Source organism: Daphnia carinata, chromosome 9, assembly GCF_022539665.2.
Source record: "Daphnia carinata strain CSIRO-1 chromosome 9, CSIRO_AGI_Dcar_HiC_V3, whole genome shotgun sequence".
In the NCBI taxonomy this organism is placed as follows: domain Eukaryota; kingdom Metazoa; phylum Arthropoda; class Branchiopoda; order Diplostraca; family Daphniidae; genus Daphnia; species Daphnia carinata.
In genome coordinates, this window is record NC_081339.1 from 4,152,683 (window position 1) to 4,172,233 (window position 19,551).

At 44.7% G+C, this 19,551-nt stretch overlaps 2 protein-coding genes across 2 annotated transcripts in view; one reads left to right on the forward strand and one right to left on the reverse strand.

Annotated features, from left to right (window-relative positions):
* LOC130688906 (serine/threonine-protein kinase N2-like) overlaps positions 1-15,650 on the forward strand; it is a 31,081-nt gene extending 15,431 nt beyond the window's left edge. The window contains exons 7-16 of the mRNA XM_057511924.2: positions 1,085-1,478; positions 1,999-2,379; positions 3,653-4,362; positions 11,109-11,504; positions 13,474-13,620; positions 13,737-13,916; positions 14,147-14,298; positions 14,456-14,783; positions 14,922-15,062; positions 15,184-15,650. Of these exons, the coding sequence (XP_057367907.1) occupies positions 1,085-1,478; positions 1,999-2,379; positions 3,653-4,362; positions 11,109-11,504; positions 13,474-13,620; positions 13,737-13,916; positions 14,147-14,298; positions 14,456-14,783; positions 14,922-15,062; positions 15,184-15,327 (2,973 nt within the window). The 3' untranslated portion in view covers positions 15,328-15,650. The remainder of the gene's footprint in view (positions 1-1,084; positions 1,479-1,998; positions 2,380-3,652; positions 4,363-11,108; positions 11,505-13,473; positions 13,621-13,736; positions 13,917-14,146; positions 14,299-14,455; positions 14,784-14,921; positions 15,063-15,183) is intronic.
* A 1,068-nt stretch (positions 15,651-16,718) lies between these two features.
* LOC130688865 (uncharacterized) lies at positions 16,719-18,970 on the reverse strand. The gene is made up of 5 exons (XM_057511879.2): positions 18,864-18,970; positions 18,398-18,805; positions 18,066-18,333; positions 17,804-17,976; positions 16,719-17,744 (listed from the first exon to the last, which is right to left on the reverse strand). The coding sequence occupies exons 1-5, from the start codon at positions 18,912-18,914 to the stop codon at positions 17,172-17,174; spliced, it is 1,473 nt and encodes a 490-aa protein (XP_057367862.1). The 5' UTR covers positions 18,915-18,970; the 3' UTR covers positions 16,719-17,171.
* Positions 18,971-19,551: the final 581 nt, after the last annotated feature.

Consider the following 19,551-nt stretch of genomic DNA (forward strand, 5'->3'; position numbering starts at 1 on the left):
AGATATTTCCGCGCGGCCGATGTCGTCCGTCGACACGACGCTGCACGGCGCGGCCTACGAGCTGCGCGAGAAATTCCAGCGCCAGCTGCGCGGAATCCAAGCGGAAAGGGTTTCCAGGTGCAACTCGCAGCGCTGCCCCAGTTTGAATCAAACGCCTCCGCCTCCGTTGAACCAGGAGTCGAGCAGCGGCCCGTCCGTCCCGTCGTCGTGCCGCGATTCATTGACGGTCACCACGCCGAGCTTGTGCAGCAGTCCGGCCGGCAGCGGCAGCGTGACGGACAGCTATAGTTCGATGGACGTTCCGGTCGCTTGCCAATTTGTGCCGCCCAAATTCGAATTGCCCTGGCAGTGGCGCGTCCAGCAGCCTACCAGTCCGGTCAAATCTCCCGTTGGCATGTCGCCTTCCAGTTGGACGTTGAAGAAATTCGGCCGGCACGTCGGCCCGGCTCGCAATCCGGATTGCAGCTGCGCTCACTGCCTCGATCACTTTCAGCCGCGTCAGTCCGTTCAAGAAAAGCGGAATGATCGCATCGTAAATCGAAACACGCAAACACATCGAAAAAAAAAAAAAAAATAAATAAAAAAAAAAAAAAAATCAAAAATAAATGAATAACATTTTCAAACATTCCCCCCCCCCCCACCCACCCTCATCCTCTTCTTTCATCCGGTGCCTGTTATGGTCGTTTCGTTAATGGAATTTTTTCTCCCCGCTCCTATCCTCGCCTAACAAAGTGAAAGAAGAATTTTGTTTGGTGTTGTTTTTCGAAAAGATTTCGAAGTTGGTGCTCCGTCTGTTGATCCTTCCTCGCCGCCATTTTTTTCTCTTTGATTTTGTTTTTGTTTTCGTGTTTTGCCGAAGCTACTGGTGAGCCATCGGAATTTTTCAGCTTCATTTTTGACAGCTCTGTACGGCCCGCTCTTGACGGATGGACGGCTGTTCGAGTCCTTTTTTTTTTTTTTTTTTTTTTTTTTTTTGTTTTTTTTTTTTTTTTTTCATATTCTTTTATTTATTTGATTTAAATGGCCGCATTATTACGAAATGATTTGAAATTAATCACGGACTCATTTTTGTTTTTAAAAACAGGCTCAAGCGAGTTTGTCCGAGTCGAGCCAGCGGCTGGACCTGATCCGACACTCTCTGGAACTGCGCAACAAGGAATTGCCGCCACAACAGTCGGCCAAGGCCATGGAACTGAAGAAGGAGCTGGAATCGTACACGGCGTCGAGTCCGACGCCGTCGGGTGGCAGCAGCTACGTCAGCTTGCAGCCGTTCAAGCACGGACAAGGGGGCGGACAGTCGGGCGACACGCCGACGTCGTCTTCATCCTCGTCTCATTTGCTGGGCAAGTCGGCCGCCATCACCGGCAAGCTCGAAGTCCGTCTCATGGGATGTCAAGACCTGTTGGAGGACGTGCCGGGCAGATCGCGACGCGATTCCACTCACTCGGCCCCCAACGACCTGAAATCGTTCGTCAAAGGCACGTCTCTCTCTTTTATCGCCTTGTTCCATCGATAGTTTTACATTCACACTTTCCCTCGGTGCATCATGTCTTTTTGTTTTTGTTTTTTGTTTTGTTTTCAAAACGAACAAAATTCCATGACCAAAAGTAGTTACTAAACTAAACGGGGATTTAGTTTTTCTGAAGCCGGGCCAAAGGAGGGCGAATGTCCAATTGAAGGTGATTCTGAAAACTGGATCAGCGCCAGTTTGACTACCCTTGTTTTTTTGATTGTTGTTGTGTTTGTATTTTTTTTTTTTTCTTTGATAAACGCTATCGGGGCTCTTCTAAATGCAAAAGTCAATTTTCGTGTCAAGGTTTTAGATTGACAAACGGGCAAGTGTGGTGGGGGAGCTTGTCAATCACCGGCTCAAACCTGAAAAAAAAAAAAAAAATGCGAAAAATCATTTGAATTTTTTTGGACGTTGTCTAACTTCAATTTTTTTCTTTGTTTTTTTTTTTTTTTTTTTGTGTGTGTGGCCAAATTTTATTTTATTAGGCGTGACGGGGAGGAGCTCGTCCAAGTCGTACAGCGTCAAGGACGAGACGAGCAACGAGATCATGGCCGTCATCAAGCTGGACAATGTGACTGTGGCGCAGACGAACTGGCGGCCGTGCTCCCAACAGGCCTGGGACCAGCGTTTCAGCATCGATTTGGACAAGTCGCGCGAAGTGGAGATCGACATTTACTGGCGCGACTGGCGCTCCCTCTGCGGCGTCAAGTTCCTCCGTCTCGAAGAGTTCATCGACGATGTCCGCCACGGCATGGCCCTCCAGCTGGAGCCGCAGGGACTCCTCTTTGCCGAGATCAAGTTCCTCAATCCGATGATCTCGCGCAAGCCCAAGCTGCAGCGCCAGAGACGCATATTTAAACAGCAAGGTAACCATACCTTCCATTTCTTTTCTTCCATTTTTTTTTTTTTTCTTTTTTTTTTAATTCTGAAACTCATTTGCATTTCGTAACAAACTCGCGGCTATCGGCTGCTGCTGCTGGCCAATACGGTAGCGTTATTGGAATTAAAAATTGAAAATGGGGATATGTGGGTCAGAGAGATTGCCGCTTTCGGCATAAATGAATGTCGGTTTTGATTCACATTCTCTCCTCTTTGTGTATTAGCTCTCTCGTTTGTTCTTTTCTCATAGAGCGGGAGGCGTGACGAGGCTTGAAACAAGCTCTAACGCCGTTATTTTGAAAACGGCTGCGAAAGAAATGAATTACGTGACCGATTCCACAAATGGCTCTTAACCTTGTCCCTGGGCTTTTTCCAAACCTCCCACTTTTGTTGTTGTTACGTTTTCCCATTCTAAACTATTATGATAGGTATTATTTTCTTTTTCGCCTTCGATCTGTCTTTTTGCTCTGGTAGTGTTTAAAAAGCCATAACAAATGATTCGGTCCAATGAAAAAACGAAAAAAAAAAAAAAAGCGGGTCACGTCGCACAAAATCTCGCTCTCTCACAATGTCTTCATTAGGGAAGGTTGGCGTTTAGGGGGGGGGGGGAAACAAAAACAAAAGGAGAGGGAATCGTTCATTTTTTTTTGGGAAACGACCATTCGCGAAACAGATGGAAATCAAGTCACGCATCGTATGGTACTTTCGTGAAAGGATTGAACTAGACAGAAAAACCCCAGAGGTAAACACGACGTGGCGTTTGATGTGAATCGATGACACCGAGTGCTCGAGAAACTCGTTGATAATTAAGCAGCGATGAAATGGGGTAGATTCAATTTTGAAATTAGACTCACACACAGCCTATCGATTTCTCTTCACAAGCGCACGTTCAATGCCATCGCAAGTTCTCATTTTCGTTTCATTTTCCACAATGGTAAAGAAAAAGAAAAGAAAAAAAAGAACGTTGTCCCAAAATGTAGCGAGAGCCGAGAGAGAGAGAATGAGAAAAGAAAAAGAATTCCAGTGTTGGTATCCTTATTTTGTGTGCCGGCCAAAATGATTCCATTCATCTGAATCTCGATGGCAAAACGAAATGGGTCACGCGAAGGTCGACATTTTCTAAGCAGCGCCGCCGTCAATTAAGACGAACTGTCACACGCGTTCTTATCATATTTGATTGAAATGAAAGCCAATTATTTTTTATTTTTTTTTTTAACCTTCTTTGTTTTTGAAAAAAAAAAAACAAAAAAAAACCAACAGGTAAGAACTTGCCTCGCTACAATCAGATGAACATCAACGTGGCGACATGGGCGCGAATTATCAAGCGGTCGCAGCCCAATGAGCACCAGCACTCTAATACGGGTTCGCTGTCGTCCGGCGGGTCGGTGGCGCGGCCCAGCAGCTTGTCGTCGTCTACGCGTCCCCTGCCGCTCAATCTGATCACGTCGCCAGCGTCCGTCTCGTTGCCACCGGCATCGACCAGCAGCAATTGCAGCCCTCCGCCGCAGCTGGACGCGGCGTCGGCCGAGACGCAGCAGCAGCACGTGTCCTCTGCGCAGGAGAACAACAGCCACAAGCCGCTGGAGCTGACGGTCAGCGAGAAGCCGCAACATTACCATCATCATCAGCCGCATGCCAATGCTCACGTGTCTTCGGGCGTGGCCGGCACGTCGATGGCGCGGCCGCTGAGCCTCAGCTTGTCGTCGCCGGTCGTGCCGTTGCCAATGAGCAGCAGCGGTGGTGGCAATGTTGTCACCTCGCCCGTCACGCCGACATTGACGTCCACCATCGTTCCCATCCAGTTCCCGCCGTCAGGTAAGAAGCCGGCACCTCCGCCGCCGCCGCGCACCACTTCGGTCGTCACCATCGGACACACGACGCCCGTCCAACCGTCGGCCCCGCCGCCGCTGCCCGTCCCGCGAACCTATCACCACAACGCGACTCCGTCCGACGCCGTGGAAGACGTCAAGGTAAGAAGAGATTTATTTGATTTATTTGATTTACTTTCTTCTTCTTCTTTTTCTTTTCTTTTTTTGTTGTTGTTCGCACATCTTCTTTTGGCGGAACACACACACAAAAAAAAGGGGAAGTTCTTTTATTTCTTCCGTTCTATCCAGCATGACATTGCCTTTTGGGGGTCTGTTGGCGGATTGTTTGTTTTCGGTTGACTTTTTTTCGAAGTAAGTGCGCTGCGATGACATCAACTCTACACACACAGATTGAAGCACATTTTCTTTTCTTTTTTTTTTTTTAGCTAGTCATTATTATTAGCGTCAGTCAAGTAAAAAAAAAAAGGGAAACTGGCCGTCTCATCTTGGTGTACCAAAGGAGAGGAATTTCCGTTTCGACCTTCAATCTTTTTTTGATTCGTTTTTTTTTTTTTTTTTGCGGCTTTTATGCATTTATTTTTTTTTTTCTATTTTTGCGTAATGCTAACGCATAATGCAACGTTGAAGAAAAAAAAAACCAATCCAAATATGGCGTCACTACCGTAAATGAAAATATGCCCATATCGTTTGCTCCGTTCCCTTTTTTTTTCGTTGACGTCTACGACGGCGGTGGTTCGAGCCTCGAGTGCGGCTGAATTCTTTTTTTTTTTTTTCTCATCGGATAGGTATAACAAATAGCTGCGATCGTGGTGCTTGTTATTATGTCCTAACCGTCGACATGTTTCTGACCTTGCGGGGCAAAAAAAGAGCTTGGCACATTTGTAGCCTTGACGCGGGGCAAACAAAAATAAAATAAAATAAGGTGACCAATTAGTACAAGTCCGCTCCATTCATTTGAGATGATGTGTAAATCATTTGTTTCAACAAGTCGATTTATCAAACAGGCGAATAGGGACATGCAAATGCAACGCGACGTTGCCAAGTAAAATAGCCTTTTGTTTTTATTTGTTTCTTAGCACCGTTTGGATTTACGCCATGTTTGGGGGGGGGGAAAGCTACCAACTGCTCACTCTTTTTCATTCTCGACTATATACATATCCCATGAATTATTATTTTTCTTTGTTGAAATGAGATTACCACTTTTCTTTATCGTCGATCTCGAACTGGGTCAAACTTTTGTTTCGCCCGTCGTGATCCGCGCGTTATTTTCAACAGCTACGCACAGCAGGCCTGCCGTCATTAAAACGGTGATGTTGAATGCTCTGCATCCTCCCGGGGCGAGGTCTCTTATGCATTGTGTACTGTGCTATTCTCCTTTTTTTTTTTTTTTTTTTGTGGAACACAGGCACAACAAGAGAAAAATGATGACTTTGCTTCATTTTTCGGGGTTTTTTTTTTTTCTTTTGCTTCTGGTTGTTTATTTAATGGAACAATTCGCACATTTTTTTTTTTCTTTTTCGGCGTTAAGATTCTGACGAACAAAAGATCGAAAGAAAAAAAAAGTTATGCGACTGCATGTCATTTTCATGGCTGCAAAGTTTGTGGTACGCACCGTCGTGAAAGACAAAAAAAAAAAAATAAACAAACGAAAAAAAAAACACTCATTTTATGCAAAGGAATTCAACTAGGGAGGCCCCGGACTTGCGGGTCCCGACGAAAACGGGCTGTTGCCGCCTTAGTTAATTTACGAGCCAATCCCTACCAAAGATAGAGACGGGTTAGTTGAAGGGTTAGGCTAGACGAAGCGATGCTTAAAAACGATCTGGCCCGATCCTGTTGATGGCAAACGATGGCCATATTAGCCTGAATTTTTAATGGCCATTTCTTCTTTATTTGACTCGGCCTATAGATGGGGCGCGGACTGCGCTTATAATTTCCCCGTCCTTTTTCTTTTTCTCATTCCTCTACACTTCAAATAGAATTTTTTTTTTTTTTTTTTTTTAAACAAAATAACCCGAAAAGGGTTACGAGAGTTTCGAAGAAAATAAAAAAAAAAAAAAAAAAAAAAACCGGCTCGGTCCGGTGACGGATGTTGAAAATAACTCGACGCAACATGTTGGAGAAGATGCGAGTTACAGGCCGCATCGCTCCTCTATCTCTATACCCCTTTCGTTTCTTTTATTTATTTATTTATTTTTTTTCCACTAGCCCAGCGCGCCCGTATTTGTCAAGCCATATAGGGGAGGTTGCGTTCAAGTTCTCAAGGTTTCCCGCATCTATTTAAAATGTGTTTTTTTTTTTTGGTGGGGGGGGGGGGGGGGGGGGGGGGGGATGGGATACGGACCGAAACTCTCTTTTGACTGTTATGCTGACTTACTCAACATTTGCTCATGTTTCTCTCTATCCTGTCTATTTCCCTTTGTTCTTTCACGTGTAAACAAGATGGGGGGGGGGGGGGGAGTGCTGGACAGAATGGCAGACCACAATCGCGTTCCGCAAAGTTTGAACCATTCATTCTTTCTTTTTTTTTTTCGGAACGGCGCCAAGGTTCAAATACAACAAGACGGATGGAGAGTGGAGTCAAATTGTCATTGTTGGATGAGTACCTCTCGGGACAATCTCTATATGTGGGAGGAGATCTGAATAGCCGACATCGTCCCGCGTTTTTTTTTTCTTTTCCTTTTTTTGAAATATTACACGAAGGCGAGTGCGAGAGAAAAGTCCCTCCGTTTTCGGCATCTTTTTGGGCCTCCATATTGTTTTTCCTCCATCGTTTTTTGTTTTTTTTTTGGGCCGAGTCAGCGTATGTTTTCTACATATATTTCCCCATCGTGAATGACTCTTTCTCTTCTTTGTCTTTCGTGTCTTTTCGTCTCCCCTATTTGGATTCGACCATTTTTTTTTTGTGTGTGTTGGGGCAAAAAGACGTTTTTGGGAAAGGCGAGCCCCGTACCGGATGAGTTGGGTAGACGGTGTGAAATTTATTTAGCTATTCGATCAAAAAAACAAAAAACAAACAACAAACAAAATGCGTTGTCGCTTCGTTTTCCCTTTTGGATTTTGCGTTTGTGGCCTCCGCAATTCCACACGTCGGTTGACACGCGTCTGTATTGTTTTACCGTTTGACTGATATCTCAGCGCGCAATTCTTAACGCTTTTCATTCAAGTTTCATTGTATGCATACACACACATACGCAAGCGGCTGTCCTTGGCATGAATTTTCGGGGTTGGTCAAATCGTTTGGACAAATGTCGCAACAGGTTAGAGAGAGACGAAACAGGCCAGAAAATGAACCACCTGGAACGCGGGAAACAGAAACAAAAAAAAAAAAAAAGAAGAGAATTTTAGACGCGTACAAGACCATGTTGAGATGGACGTCACGTTTGCCTCAACATCGAGGCCTGTTAAAAAAAAAAAAAAATTTATTTGAAAAAAAGAGAACCTGTTTAAGGGGAGGTCTTTAACTCGCTGAGCACGTGATCTGTTACGTCGGCCGTGTGTACGGATGAATGATGGATGGATGAGGGATGCACATCCCCATGTACAGCTGGACACAAAAAAGAGAAAGCTGTTCTTGTACGTTCATTTTAAACTCGCTGTCGCACTGGCAATTTCATTGGCATTAAAAAAAATAATAATAATAATTTTTAAATCAGATGCGTGGACAGCGTTGTTGAATGAGAGAGAGAGAGAGTGCGCGTCCAGAGTTCCAAAAGGTCAACGCGGTCGTTGATTAAATCGATTCTAAATTGAATTTTTTTTTTTTTTTTTTTTTTGAAGTGTCCACTCCATGTCGGATGCAGCCAGTCGTTTCAGCTTCTGTTCAATTTGACGAATAAAAACTTAAAAAAGGACGGGTGTGTATTGCGTATGATTCGGCGCCGGCCTGGGCCGACGGTTTCAGCCATCGTTTTTCAGGGTCACGTGTGTATGCAGACACGCATACACACACGCTACGTTAAGAAGACGGAGGAAAAGAGAGAGAGAGAGAGAGAGAGAGAGAGAGAGATTTTTCTTTTTTAGTCTTTAATAGTTGGCTGTCGACGGTAGACCCTTGGCCAGTCAGACACGAGACGTTCACCGAGTCGGGTCTTTCTCTCTCTCTCTCTCTCTCTTTTTGGTTTCCAATACGCCGGATAAGATTTGGATTTATTTCTCGTTTGCGGTGCTCAGTTTTTTTTTTGGTTGTTGTTATCGCAAGTGAAAGTGAACTATCAAAGTACTTTGAATTTTTGTCAAAAGGGAGGACGCCTATCTAAACGAAACGAAACGAAACGAAACGAAAATTGTCGGCATTTCTTCTGTGTCACACACGAAAATATCAAAGTTATGATAGCGTTATGGAACAAGTCGTGAAATTTGCAACCTTGAAGCAAAACTGGATTCCGGTGTAGTAAAGACCGCCTGTTGTTGAATGAGAGAGAGAGCATGTTAGTGTTAGTCGAGCCCGAGATGCGGCCCATTGCGGTAGCGTTCCACGAGGAGAACAAGCGCTCTTGTTCGCCTCAACGTATTATCCCTAACGGACCGTGTCCGATGCCGCCCAAAACGCCGACCCTCATCACGCAGAGGGCGTCCGATCAACGGTCCGCTCCGGCCGCGGCCGCTCCGTCGACTCGCCTCTCTGGTTTGATGAAGAGGATCCAAGCCAAAGCCAACGACTGCCAAAATCAGCTGGAATCGTTTGTCAGCAATGTCTCGTCGGCCGTGCACGGCAATAAGAAAACGGGGGCCGTTAAGAACTGCCCGCAAGGTGTCGTCATCGGTCCCGTGGCCGCCAGTCCCGTTTTCAATCACTACAGTGTCGTCGGTGGTAGGAGCAACAGCCTACCCAGACCGTACACGGCTCACCCTGCACAGCAGAGTCGAGAGCCGGACAGGCCGGTTAGCGATGAGACGGACAGAGAGAAGGAGAAGAACGCAGCGACGAAACATACGTACGTGATTAAACTTGCCACGTTGACGCCGGCCACTGTTTCGCCGAATCATCGACGGAATCAAGCGACGCAACAGCAACGCGGCCCGCCAGATGGCCCGTTCAAGACGTGGAACGCGCCGGGCGGCAACAGGACCAGGCCGGGCTTGTCGCTGGTCGGTTTCCGGCCGGATAAGCACGTCACGTGCATCGAAGTGACGCTCATCAACAACAAGACGACGGACCCGACGACGACGGACCCGACGACGACGACGGCCGTCTCCGAAGAAGAGCTGGCCGGCCTTGCGGAACAGACGGACGGCAAATCGCCGACGGCCAACAACAGCGCCGGAATGAAGACGTACTGCTTTGGCGAACTGCCGGCCGACGGCGATAAATCACCCAGCGGGACGCTGAGCTCGCGCAGCAGTTCCAGGGGTTCCGAACAATTCGATTCGGGTTTCGAAGAGATGGCCAATCGCAAGCTGACGCCGCCGCCGTTGCAGACGCCACCGTCGTCGACGTCCATCATCCGCTCGATTTTCGACAAAATCGGCGGCAACGAGAGGGAGCCGCGGACGCCGAAAGTGCAGGCCAAGCGGAGTACGATCCGTCGGGAGAAGGCCTTCCGCCAGCGGAACAAGCACGCTTGGTCGCGGGCCAAAGAGATCCAGCGCAACGACGAGCTCCTCCAGCGCTTCCACCAGATCCGCAAACGGCTGGGCGAGGAGGACGAGCTAGAAGACGCGGCCTCGATGCTGAACAGCCAGCTGCTCTCGTCCGAGTCGGCCATGATGCCCACCGTCGGCGGACTGCCGTCCGATTTGCTCTGTCCGCTTCCGTCCATCGTGCAGACTCTAGTCCGTCAATACGACACGGGAGGGCCGCAGTCCCGTCCCCGTGACAAGATTTTCCCTTCTCGACTCAATTCGAAACGATCGTCCCGCCTCTCTTCGAAGCAACAGCGCACCGCATCCAGCGATAACGACGATGTTTTAGTCAGCCCCACTCAGGTACTTGCGCCAGTACGTTCCGCTTTTTTTGTGTGTGTTTTCTCTCACGTGACCGTGGAAAAAGAATCGATCGAAAAAAATTTATCCGCAAACGTAAGAAGAGAAAATCATGGCGGATTTCCTTATTTATTATTTTTTTTTTTTTGTGAATTCTAATTCTTTTGAATGAAGAATGTTAAAACCTTGATCTCTTCAAAAGGCCGTTCCTTTCTCGTCTTAATATGTTTCCCCCCCCTCCCCCTTCATCTTGATTAAGGAGCAACGGATCCGTTGTCGGGCCAGACAGTGAGAGACGTGTTCATTTATTTATTTTTTTTTTTTTTCGCCAGGGTTTTCCGGTTGAAATAACAAAAAATGTGTAGGTGTCGGTAGCGTTGGTCGCAAAATGGATGGGGGGGGGGGGGGAGGTCCGCCCATTTTTTGCACGCGCTTATTACAGCAAAACGCGCATATCTTTTTTTTTATAGAAGCATTTAGGCAGGTTTGCGGCTCAGGTGGGATCGTCACGTATTTACGCGCACTATGCGTTAGCCAGATTACCCCACCCACGTCTATATGTATACAACCTATTGTTCCAGTCGACCACAAGCGCCGTCAAGGACCGTCGTTTTGACGACGCTTTCTTTTCGTACTCTTTTTTAAGACGAGATTAGCTTTTTTTTTTTTCTTTTTTCTCTTTTTTTTTTTTTTCAAACGATCATCACAGCAGCTTTTTAGTGAGGTTTTTAAAGGAAAACAATGGCCAAGGTTGAGTTGATGTCATCGTTAACGTATCAAATTGAAAAAAGGTATATACGGATCTCTTCTTCTTCTTCTTCTTCTTCTTGAATTGATTTTCTCCTTTCGAATGTGATCACGGTGGTTCCTTTCATATTATTTTTTTTTTTTTTCTTCTATGATTTTTTTTTTTTCATCTATGGTAATATTTCATGTGTGTGTGTGTGTGTATGTGTATGTAGAGGGCCTTTGGTCAGTTGAGCCTAACCGGTTGTTCGACCGGTTCGGCGGTGGTGGTGGCGGACAGTGGCGGAGACACTATGGCCGCTCCTTCTCCACCGTCGCTGTCTTCGATGATTCCATCGACGATGGCGACGGTGGCAGCGGCCGCTGCGGGCACCTCTATCGCCCACCAGTACACGGTGTCCACTCCGTCTTCACTACTCCCGTCTCCTTCTTCTCCCGGCAATCACGGTGGCCTGCTCAACCATCCGTTGCACCCGCAACAGCTCCAACTTCAGCTCCAACAGCAACAACAACAGCGTCAGTCCTACACCCGTTCGCTCTCGTCCTCGCCGCCCGGCGCCGAAGCCGAGGGCGGCGGCCCAATTCCCGTCATCGAATTCCCCGATGATGAGGTATACTTTTATTTATCCCCTTCCTACTCCACCCCGCCATCCAGTTCCCCCTTTTATTTTTATTTTTTACATCCGTGGCCACTCCCTTCAATCATTACAAATTCAGGCGTTTTTTTTTTTGTTTTTTTTTCCGTCGAGTCCCGCTTTGCTTTTGCTTTTTAGTGGAGTAAGATCAGAAAAGAAAACACCCCCTTGAAGTTAGTGTGTGCGTCTGTGCGTGTGTGTGTGTGTGTGTTTCGTTGCGTACGGCCATATTAGGACATGATGGATATAGTCTGTCGGGCTCACGAAAGAGTTTCCATGTGATCTCCAAGGGACCGAGAAAACAAGAGTTAAACCTCACCCTCACCTTGACTTCTCGAACGTGTCTATTCTTTATCATTACATTATGACGTTCCTCCCTGTCACACACACACACACACACACGTACACAAAAGTCGGGACACGCAACACTTTGAACAACAAGCCAACTCACTATTTTAATTACCCTTTTTTTTTTTTTTTACATTCACCATCGCGAGAGTAGCTAACTGTGTTAACTCCCTCTCTTTCTGGAGAACGACTTTGTTGTGTTGTGTTCTTTTAGATAGACAATAGATTCGAGGGGGGGGGGGAGGATGTTGTGCGTGGAACGACAAAAGAATAGACACACAATGACAATCGGTGCATTTAAAAAAAGAGAAAATCTGGGGCCTTTTTTTTTTTGTTGTTGTTGTTGAGAATAAAAAAGAGACTTTGAAATGCCCCGTCCAAAGATAGACACGTACGCGAAGGAGCCACACGTCCGTTTCTTCTTTCTTTCGTTGTTGTTGCCCTTTTTTAGGTGAAAGAGCATCTCATCCTTGACCTTGATCGTGCTATCTCTGTCTCATCTTCGTTATGTTTCTTGTTCTCTTATACGTTTTGGGTGGCAGCTGACTTCTTCTTTATTATTCCTCTGCACACTCGTTTGCGTTTTCATTTTCTCTCTCTCTTTTTTTTTTTTTATTTCGGACTTTTCGGATGTAGAGTCGTAAAACAGGTTGAAGGGTCGAGTCTTTCTTTCTTTTTTTTGAAGCCCATTACGTCTTGTTTCTGTTCTGCTTGTCGGCGGATTTTGTTCCTTTTTTTTTTTTTTTTTTTTTTTTTTTTTTTTGTGGCCAGGAGTTTGTTTGATTACGGCTCCCGCTCCTGTGGGCTTATTTTTTTTCAAAAAAAAAAAAAAAAAAAGTCCATCCGTTTTGGCAATGGCGGGCATTGCCATAATTAAACTATCAGTGTGGTCGACCATGTTTTCATGTTGTTCCTATCTTTACCTTCGCGAAAAAAGCGAAATCTCCTCGTATGGAAAGTCCTGAAATTCCAAAAGCATTTTTGACGGTTTCTTTTCATTCTGATTGCGGGTCGACCAGCCCCTCTAGCTCCAATAATAACAGTCATAATAATCAAAAAAAAAAAAAAAAAACGTAAAGAAAAAAAGAAGAAGACGAAATAATAATTCATGTAATGGCTTTTTATATACGATACGAATGGATGATTCTTAATGTTTCACATGAGCACCGGGATTTTTTTTTTTTTTTTCGGCGGCGGCGGCTCCGCTTTTCTGTCTGTTAAATGTTGTTGAACCTTGAAAACAAAAGTCGAAATAAGGAAGGAAGGAAAACTTGAAAAAAAAAAAAAAAATAAATAAATAAATAGCTCGTAGATGGTCGGATTGGGTTGTTGACGGCCCCCCTCCGTGTCCGCTTGTTTTTTTTTTTTTTTTTTTTTATAGATGCCAATGGGCGTGTATGGGTTTCGTGTTTTGTTGTTGTTTTTATTTGTTTTAACGACGGTCCGGCCAAAAAGTCCGACTGACCGAGAAAAAGGAAGAGGAAGGATAAAACAAAGTTTTTATTTATTTTTTTTTTTTTTTGTGATAAAAACAAAGAATGGTGAACTGATTTGTGTTTTTTTTTTCTTTGTTTTGGGGGTTATCTGTTTATGACAGGTATTCCCTCCGGTGAGACGTCCAGGCCGGCCGCTGGACTACCGCGACAGCGCGTACGAATCGAGGCGCACCTCTCAATTCACCGGCGGTATCTCGCTGGACAACTTCCGCTTTATCAGCGTCCTCGGGCGCGGCCATTTCGGCAAAGTATGTGAATCACATCCTCATTGCCATGTTTGCCCGCTTTTCAATGACTGTAAAACGAACCATGCCACTAAATCTTATTGCGTGTTGTGTCCGTTTTCATTCCGTTTCCTGTAAAGGTCATCCTGGCACAATATCGCAACACTGGCGAGTACTTTGCCATTAAAGCGCTGAAAAAGGGCGATATCATCGCCCGCGACGAGGTCGAATCGCTTCTGGCCGAGAAGCGCATCTTCGAGGTGGCCAATTCTACCCGCCATCCATTCCTCGTCAATCTCTTCTCTTGCTTCCAGACCGATGTAAGTCAAATTTTATTTTTTCTTCCTAAGAAAACATAAATGTGCAGCCAACACGACTCCCCCGCCCCCCCCCTCCGTATTCAAGCCGAATAATAATTTTTATTATTTTCAATAATGATCAATTTGCATATACTAATGGCCACCAATCTCCGCCTTTTCATGTTTTTGCCAACTTCTTTTCAATGGAATTGAAAAATTGTGTCTGCTTCTGGTGTGTGGCTGCTTACCAGACGCACGTTTGTTTCGTGATGGAGTACGCGGCCGGCGGCGATCTGATGATGCACATTCACGCCGACGTCTTTACGGAGCCGCGCGCCGTCTTCTACGCCGCCTGCGTCGTTCTCGGCCTTCAATATTTGCACGAGAACAAAATCATTTACAGGTACGCATTTTTTTTTTTTTTTTTTAAGCCATCAATCACGTGCGGATTTAATTGAATTTTGCGCGCTGCGTGTGGTGGCAGTGGGTTAGTTTATGGGCGCGCGTGTCAACTCGAAAGAGCAATTACTAATCTCACGTTTACTGACGTTTGCGTGCAGAGACTTGAAGCTGGACAATTTGCTGCTGGACACGGAAGGCTACGTGAAAATAGCCGACTTTGGATTGTGTAAAGAAGGCATGGGTTTCGGCGACCGGACGGGCACGTTCTGCGGCACGCCCGAGTTTCTGGCGCCCGAGGTGCTCACCGAGCCGACCTACACCAGAGCCGTCGATTGGTGGGGTCTCGGCGTCCTCATCTTTGAAATGCTCGTCGGCGAGTCGCCGTTCCCCGGCGACGACGAAGAGGAAGTCTTTGACAGCATCGTCAATGACGAGGTCCGCTATCCTCGGTTCCTCTCTCTCGAGGCCATCGCCATTATGCGGAGGGTATAGGAACTATTTTTTTTTTTTTTTTTTTTTTTTTTGTCTTTCTTTCTTTGGCTCATTCCATCAATTTGTTATCATTTTCTAATGATGGCATTTCCTCTTCCATTTTTCCGCGTATCTCTTTTTTATTATCTGCAGTTGCTGCGCAAGAATCCAGAGAGACGTCTGGGAGCCAGCGAACGAGATGCCGAAGATGTCAAGAAACAGGCATTCTTCCGACACGTTCACTGGGAGGACCTGTTGGCCCGCAGGCTGAAACCCCCCTTCGTGCCGACTATCGTGAGTGACTTGTCTAGAAATTTGCATAAAAGGATGCTGTTTGTTTGCATCATCGCGTGATGCTTTGACTGACTTGTTCTTTTCTCTTTTTTTGTGTCTTGCATTCTTGTCACGTTGACAGAGATCCATGGAGGATGTGAGCAACTTTGATGAAGAATTCACGTCGGAGAAGCCGGTTCTGACGCCACCAAAGGATCCCCGCATCCTGTCGGATGACGATCAGTCGCTTTTCAAAGACTTTACCTACATGGCCGATTGGTGTTGATTGGTGTTACTTAACATCAAATTCTTTTTCTTTCTTTCTTTCTGCGTGCATTTCACAACTCTTTCTTCTTTATTTTAAAAACTAAAAAATCAAAAAAAAAAAAAAAATTAATAGTTTGGGGCCTCAAATCCCCTCCTCCCCCACCCAATCCCGCACCCTCTCACTCGTTGATTAATCATCTAACCAAACAATTTTTGTCTTTTGCCCACCTTGGCAGACCCTCCCTCCCACTACTACAGTTTAGCTTAACTCGAAAACATTTGTCGGGGGGGGGGGGGGATTCGTGTACATTATGTTTCTCGATAGGAATACCTTGTTCTTTTGTATTCTCATTCATAAAAAGAAAACACTTTTTTTTTTTTACAGGGGTAGGGCGGGAGGGAGGTGGGTGTCACGATGGGATTTCTTTTCGCAGCTCTTACCACGAAAATGAAAAAAATAATAGTAATTAAAAAGAAATATATATACAAAATGAAAGAAAAAAAAAAAAGAAAATAGGCACGAATGTCAACTAGCAGTCCTATTATGTCCCTCTGTTGCAGCCTCGTTTCCGTTTTACGAACGTTGTTCCTTTTTGTTTTGTTTTGTTTCAAGGAAACGTCAAAAGTGCGGAAGAATGCATGATTTAGCGCTATTAAAAGAAAAAATCCTTTACATCCATCCGACTGTGTAGATGTTTTGTACGCGCTGCCACCACTTGAAAATTATCATTAATCCTTCCCCAAAGTATTCTTTTGAAAAACTTTTGCCTACCACCTCTCACATCTTCCCTCCTTGAAAAGTGCCTTTTTTTTCTCTCTCTCTCTCTCTCTCTCTCTCTCTCTCTCTCTCTCTCTTGTTCGTCTTCGTCGTCCTCTTTGTCTTTTGACCTTGTTCACGAGGAAACAAAAAAAAAAAAATGTCTAGGAATTTTTCGGTAAGAAAAAATTCGTTTGATTAGATGAATTCACGTTTATTTTCGGCTCGTCAGTGCACACAAAGACACACATTTGAAAGGGATTTTGTTGTTGTTTTGTTATTGAAAAAAAAAAAGGGAAGTAAAGCGAAAATCCTGCCAATACTCGAGCCTCTTTCATAACGTTTCGTTCCCGCTTCTTTATTAAAGCATGTTTTGAGAGAAAGAAAAACAATCCTTCGGCTTCCCACCTTTTTGTATTGTTACAGATTTTTAAGAAAGAAAAAAAAACACACGCGAGATTGGATGCAACATTTTCTGTCAACTTTCGGGCGATGAGTAAGACGATGAGAATCTATTGTGATCCTCAGGCCTTTTTTTTTTCCTTATTTCTTTTGTCATTTTTCCTTTCCTTAATGTCCCCGTATCAGCCTCACCCCACTCTATCTCGTCGAACGTCTGAAGTAAAAAAAAAAAATATAGACGTGATGCAGAGAGATTACACAGAGCATTAGGAAATAAAAAAAAAAGAAAAGAAAACGATTTAAAAAAAAGAAAGAGGGATGTGTTTTGATCGTGTCGCACGTGATTCCCACGCGACTGACTTTGGATGCATTATGAAATGTCGTACAACCGCGCCCTATCTATGCCAATTCTGTAGTGATCCCTCCGCCCCGCTCCCACACCCTCCCCTCTTTTTCGCCTTTTTATAACATACAAAAAATTATAAATACATGATGATGTTATGTCGATGCAATTCAATTATGCAAACCAATAAAAAACAATGACTTGGAAAGATAAAATCTTGATAGATTTCATTGGTTTGCGCCCATCTTTCATCTCTGTAATCTCATAACAAAAAAATGATCTGTATCAAAAAGTGTTTCAAGGATATTTCAAGAATTTTGTTTTGTGATCTTTTAACAATTCATTGCATGACTTGGCCCGGTTAAAAATCATCGAACAACGAGTCCGTATCGACTCCCTGGAGAAACTGGGACAGAAAATCATCGTCCGTAGCATTTCCAGATTTTTTGGCTTGTGCTGGAATGGTAGGAGCGGCGTCGGGGACAGGCGACGATCGAGCGGGCGGAACGTAAGGGGCAAGCCGAGGTGTCGAAACAATTGCTGACGGTGACTTGTAACTGAATAGATTGCCGTTGCTCGTTGGCGGCCGAGAAGATTGCCAAAGTGAATTATGCGATGGTCTTGGCGTGGAGCTGATTGGTGGCCGAGGCGTCGTATTCATTACAGGCCGAGGTGTCGGATTTACTGGTGCTCTCTGCCGGTTGTAATTGCAAGAGGTAGAAGGTCGTCCTTGTGGCTTGTGGGTGCTGGCAGTAGCCCCCGGTTGGACTCCAGACGTGGGTGCAAACGCTGAGCCAGCCGAAGTAAATAACGTGAGTGGGGTTTCGCCTGCTTCCTTGGCTTCCTCTCCATTCATTACCGGATCACCATAAACAACGGGTTCGGTAAGCCACGTAACAAGATCTTCTTTTCCAAATGTTTGCAATTGTGTAATCTTGACAAATGAATGTTTCCATGACACTGCTTTCTCTTTTTCAATGTTAACCCATTTACCTCATTGTTTTGCGACGAAAAAATTCCGATTAAACATTTTTTGGTAACGGTGACGAAGCAACTTGGAACCATATGAAGAACACTCGGTCGGCGCAACACAAGAATGCTTCCCACTCGAATCAACTTTCCATAATCTGTAATAACATCTTGAAGAATCCGTCCTTTCACTTCGCCTGAACAAGGCGAAATACAATGATCGATAAGAACTATTTCTACTTTAAGAAAGAATAATTGTAAAAAATATTTAACATGCTGTAATTACCCGTTGGATCTTGAAGGACACAACTGACGTCATGTGAAATAATTGGCGCGACTTCGATCTTTAAAACACCCACTACCAGTAAGGGTGCAGTCAGGTACACTATAGCTGGAGCAATAGTCTTTTTTATCATTTGTAAGTTCATCTTATTACTTTCCCAAGAGCTCTTCAACCTCAATAGAGACAATGCTTTATCCCAACAACAAAGGCCATCCATATTGCCCAAGCTCTGAAGATTGGTCATTGTCTCTTTTCCTCTTGGTTTATTATCCTGGGAAAAAGATCGGGCTTTAGTAATCAGCTGCACTGAATTAATAGATTGGCACAAAGTATACCATAAGACTAAGAAGACCGGCAGGACCTGGGAATTTCGGTGCACCCTTTTCTATGACTGTAGGAACTGGTTTTTCATGCCTATTTAGATTTCTTGTAATTTCTTGACGGTTGTACATGCTTTCTTGGGAGTTTATGGTGCTGTTCAGTACTTTTCTTGTTGCATACTGATGAACCAATTTTTCTCTTGAAGTTGAAGGAGTGTAGTCTTGTTGAGAGGTCTTCGAATGAGAATGTGAAACCTCTGCCACATTTTCTGCTTCTAAAACTTCATTAAATATATCATCATCATTTCCCCAATCGTCGCCTGTATCATTATTTAGTGGCTGGCTTGTCTGTAGAAGTTTTTTAGGCTTGTGGTTTGAGACAACTATTTCTCTAACATTCTGTTGAGATGCTAATTTTACGACCTAAATGTAACAGTCATAATTAGAGAAAACGTAAATTCGGCATGGATTGCAAACTTACTTCATCCAAATCAAAGTTAAAATCCTCATCGCTATCATCGTTTTCCAGCATTGGAATTATTTATCTGAGCTTATATGTGAACAAATATTACGATGCAACACTCGTGTTTACGTTTGGAAATTTAAAAAGGTTCTCTTTTTTTATTTACCATCCATCTACCGGTCAGATTCATAGTTAATCTTCTAATGATGATGCATTAATGGCCGTGCAACCGCGCTAACGCTGGATCGCACTAGCGTGCCAGTACGTACTAGCGCAAATACCGTGGGAATTTTGCACCCAAAACCTGCAAAAATTGACACTCTTTAGAATTGGTTGAAAATCACAGGGTACACTTGAAATTGAATGCTGATTACGGGAAAATTGTTATTTTTTTCATTAATACGACCATTTTTTAAATAAACCGAATATTCGAAGCGCTGGGTCGCACTAGCGCGCCAGTACGCTACACCGCTGTGATGCAGCACAAATATTCGGTGCATTTCCAAAACGGTTGACCTAATGAAAAAAAATACAATTTTCCCGGAATCAGCATTCAATTTTGACTATGTTCTGTGATTTTGAAAAAATTCCAATGAGTGTCAATTTTTGCAGATTTTCGAGGTACAATTCCCACGGTGTTTGCGCTGATACGTACTGGCGCGCCGGTGCGCTATAGTGTTAGCGCGGATAGCCTTAAATGCCTAGT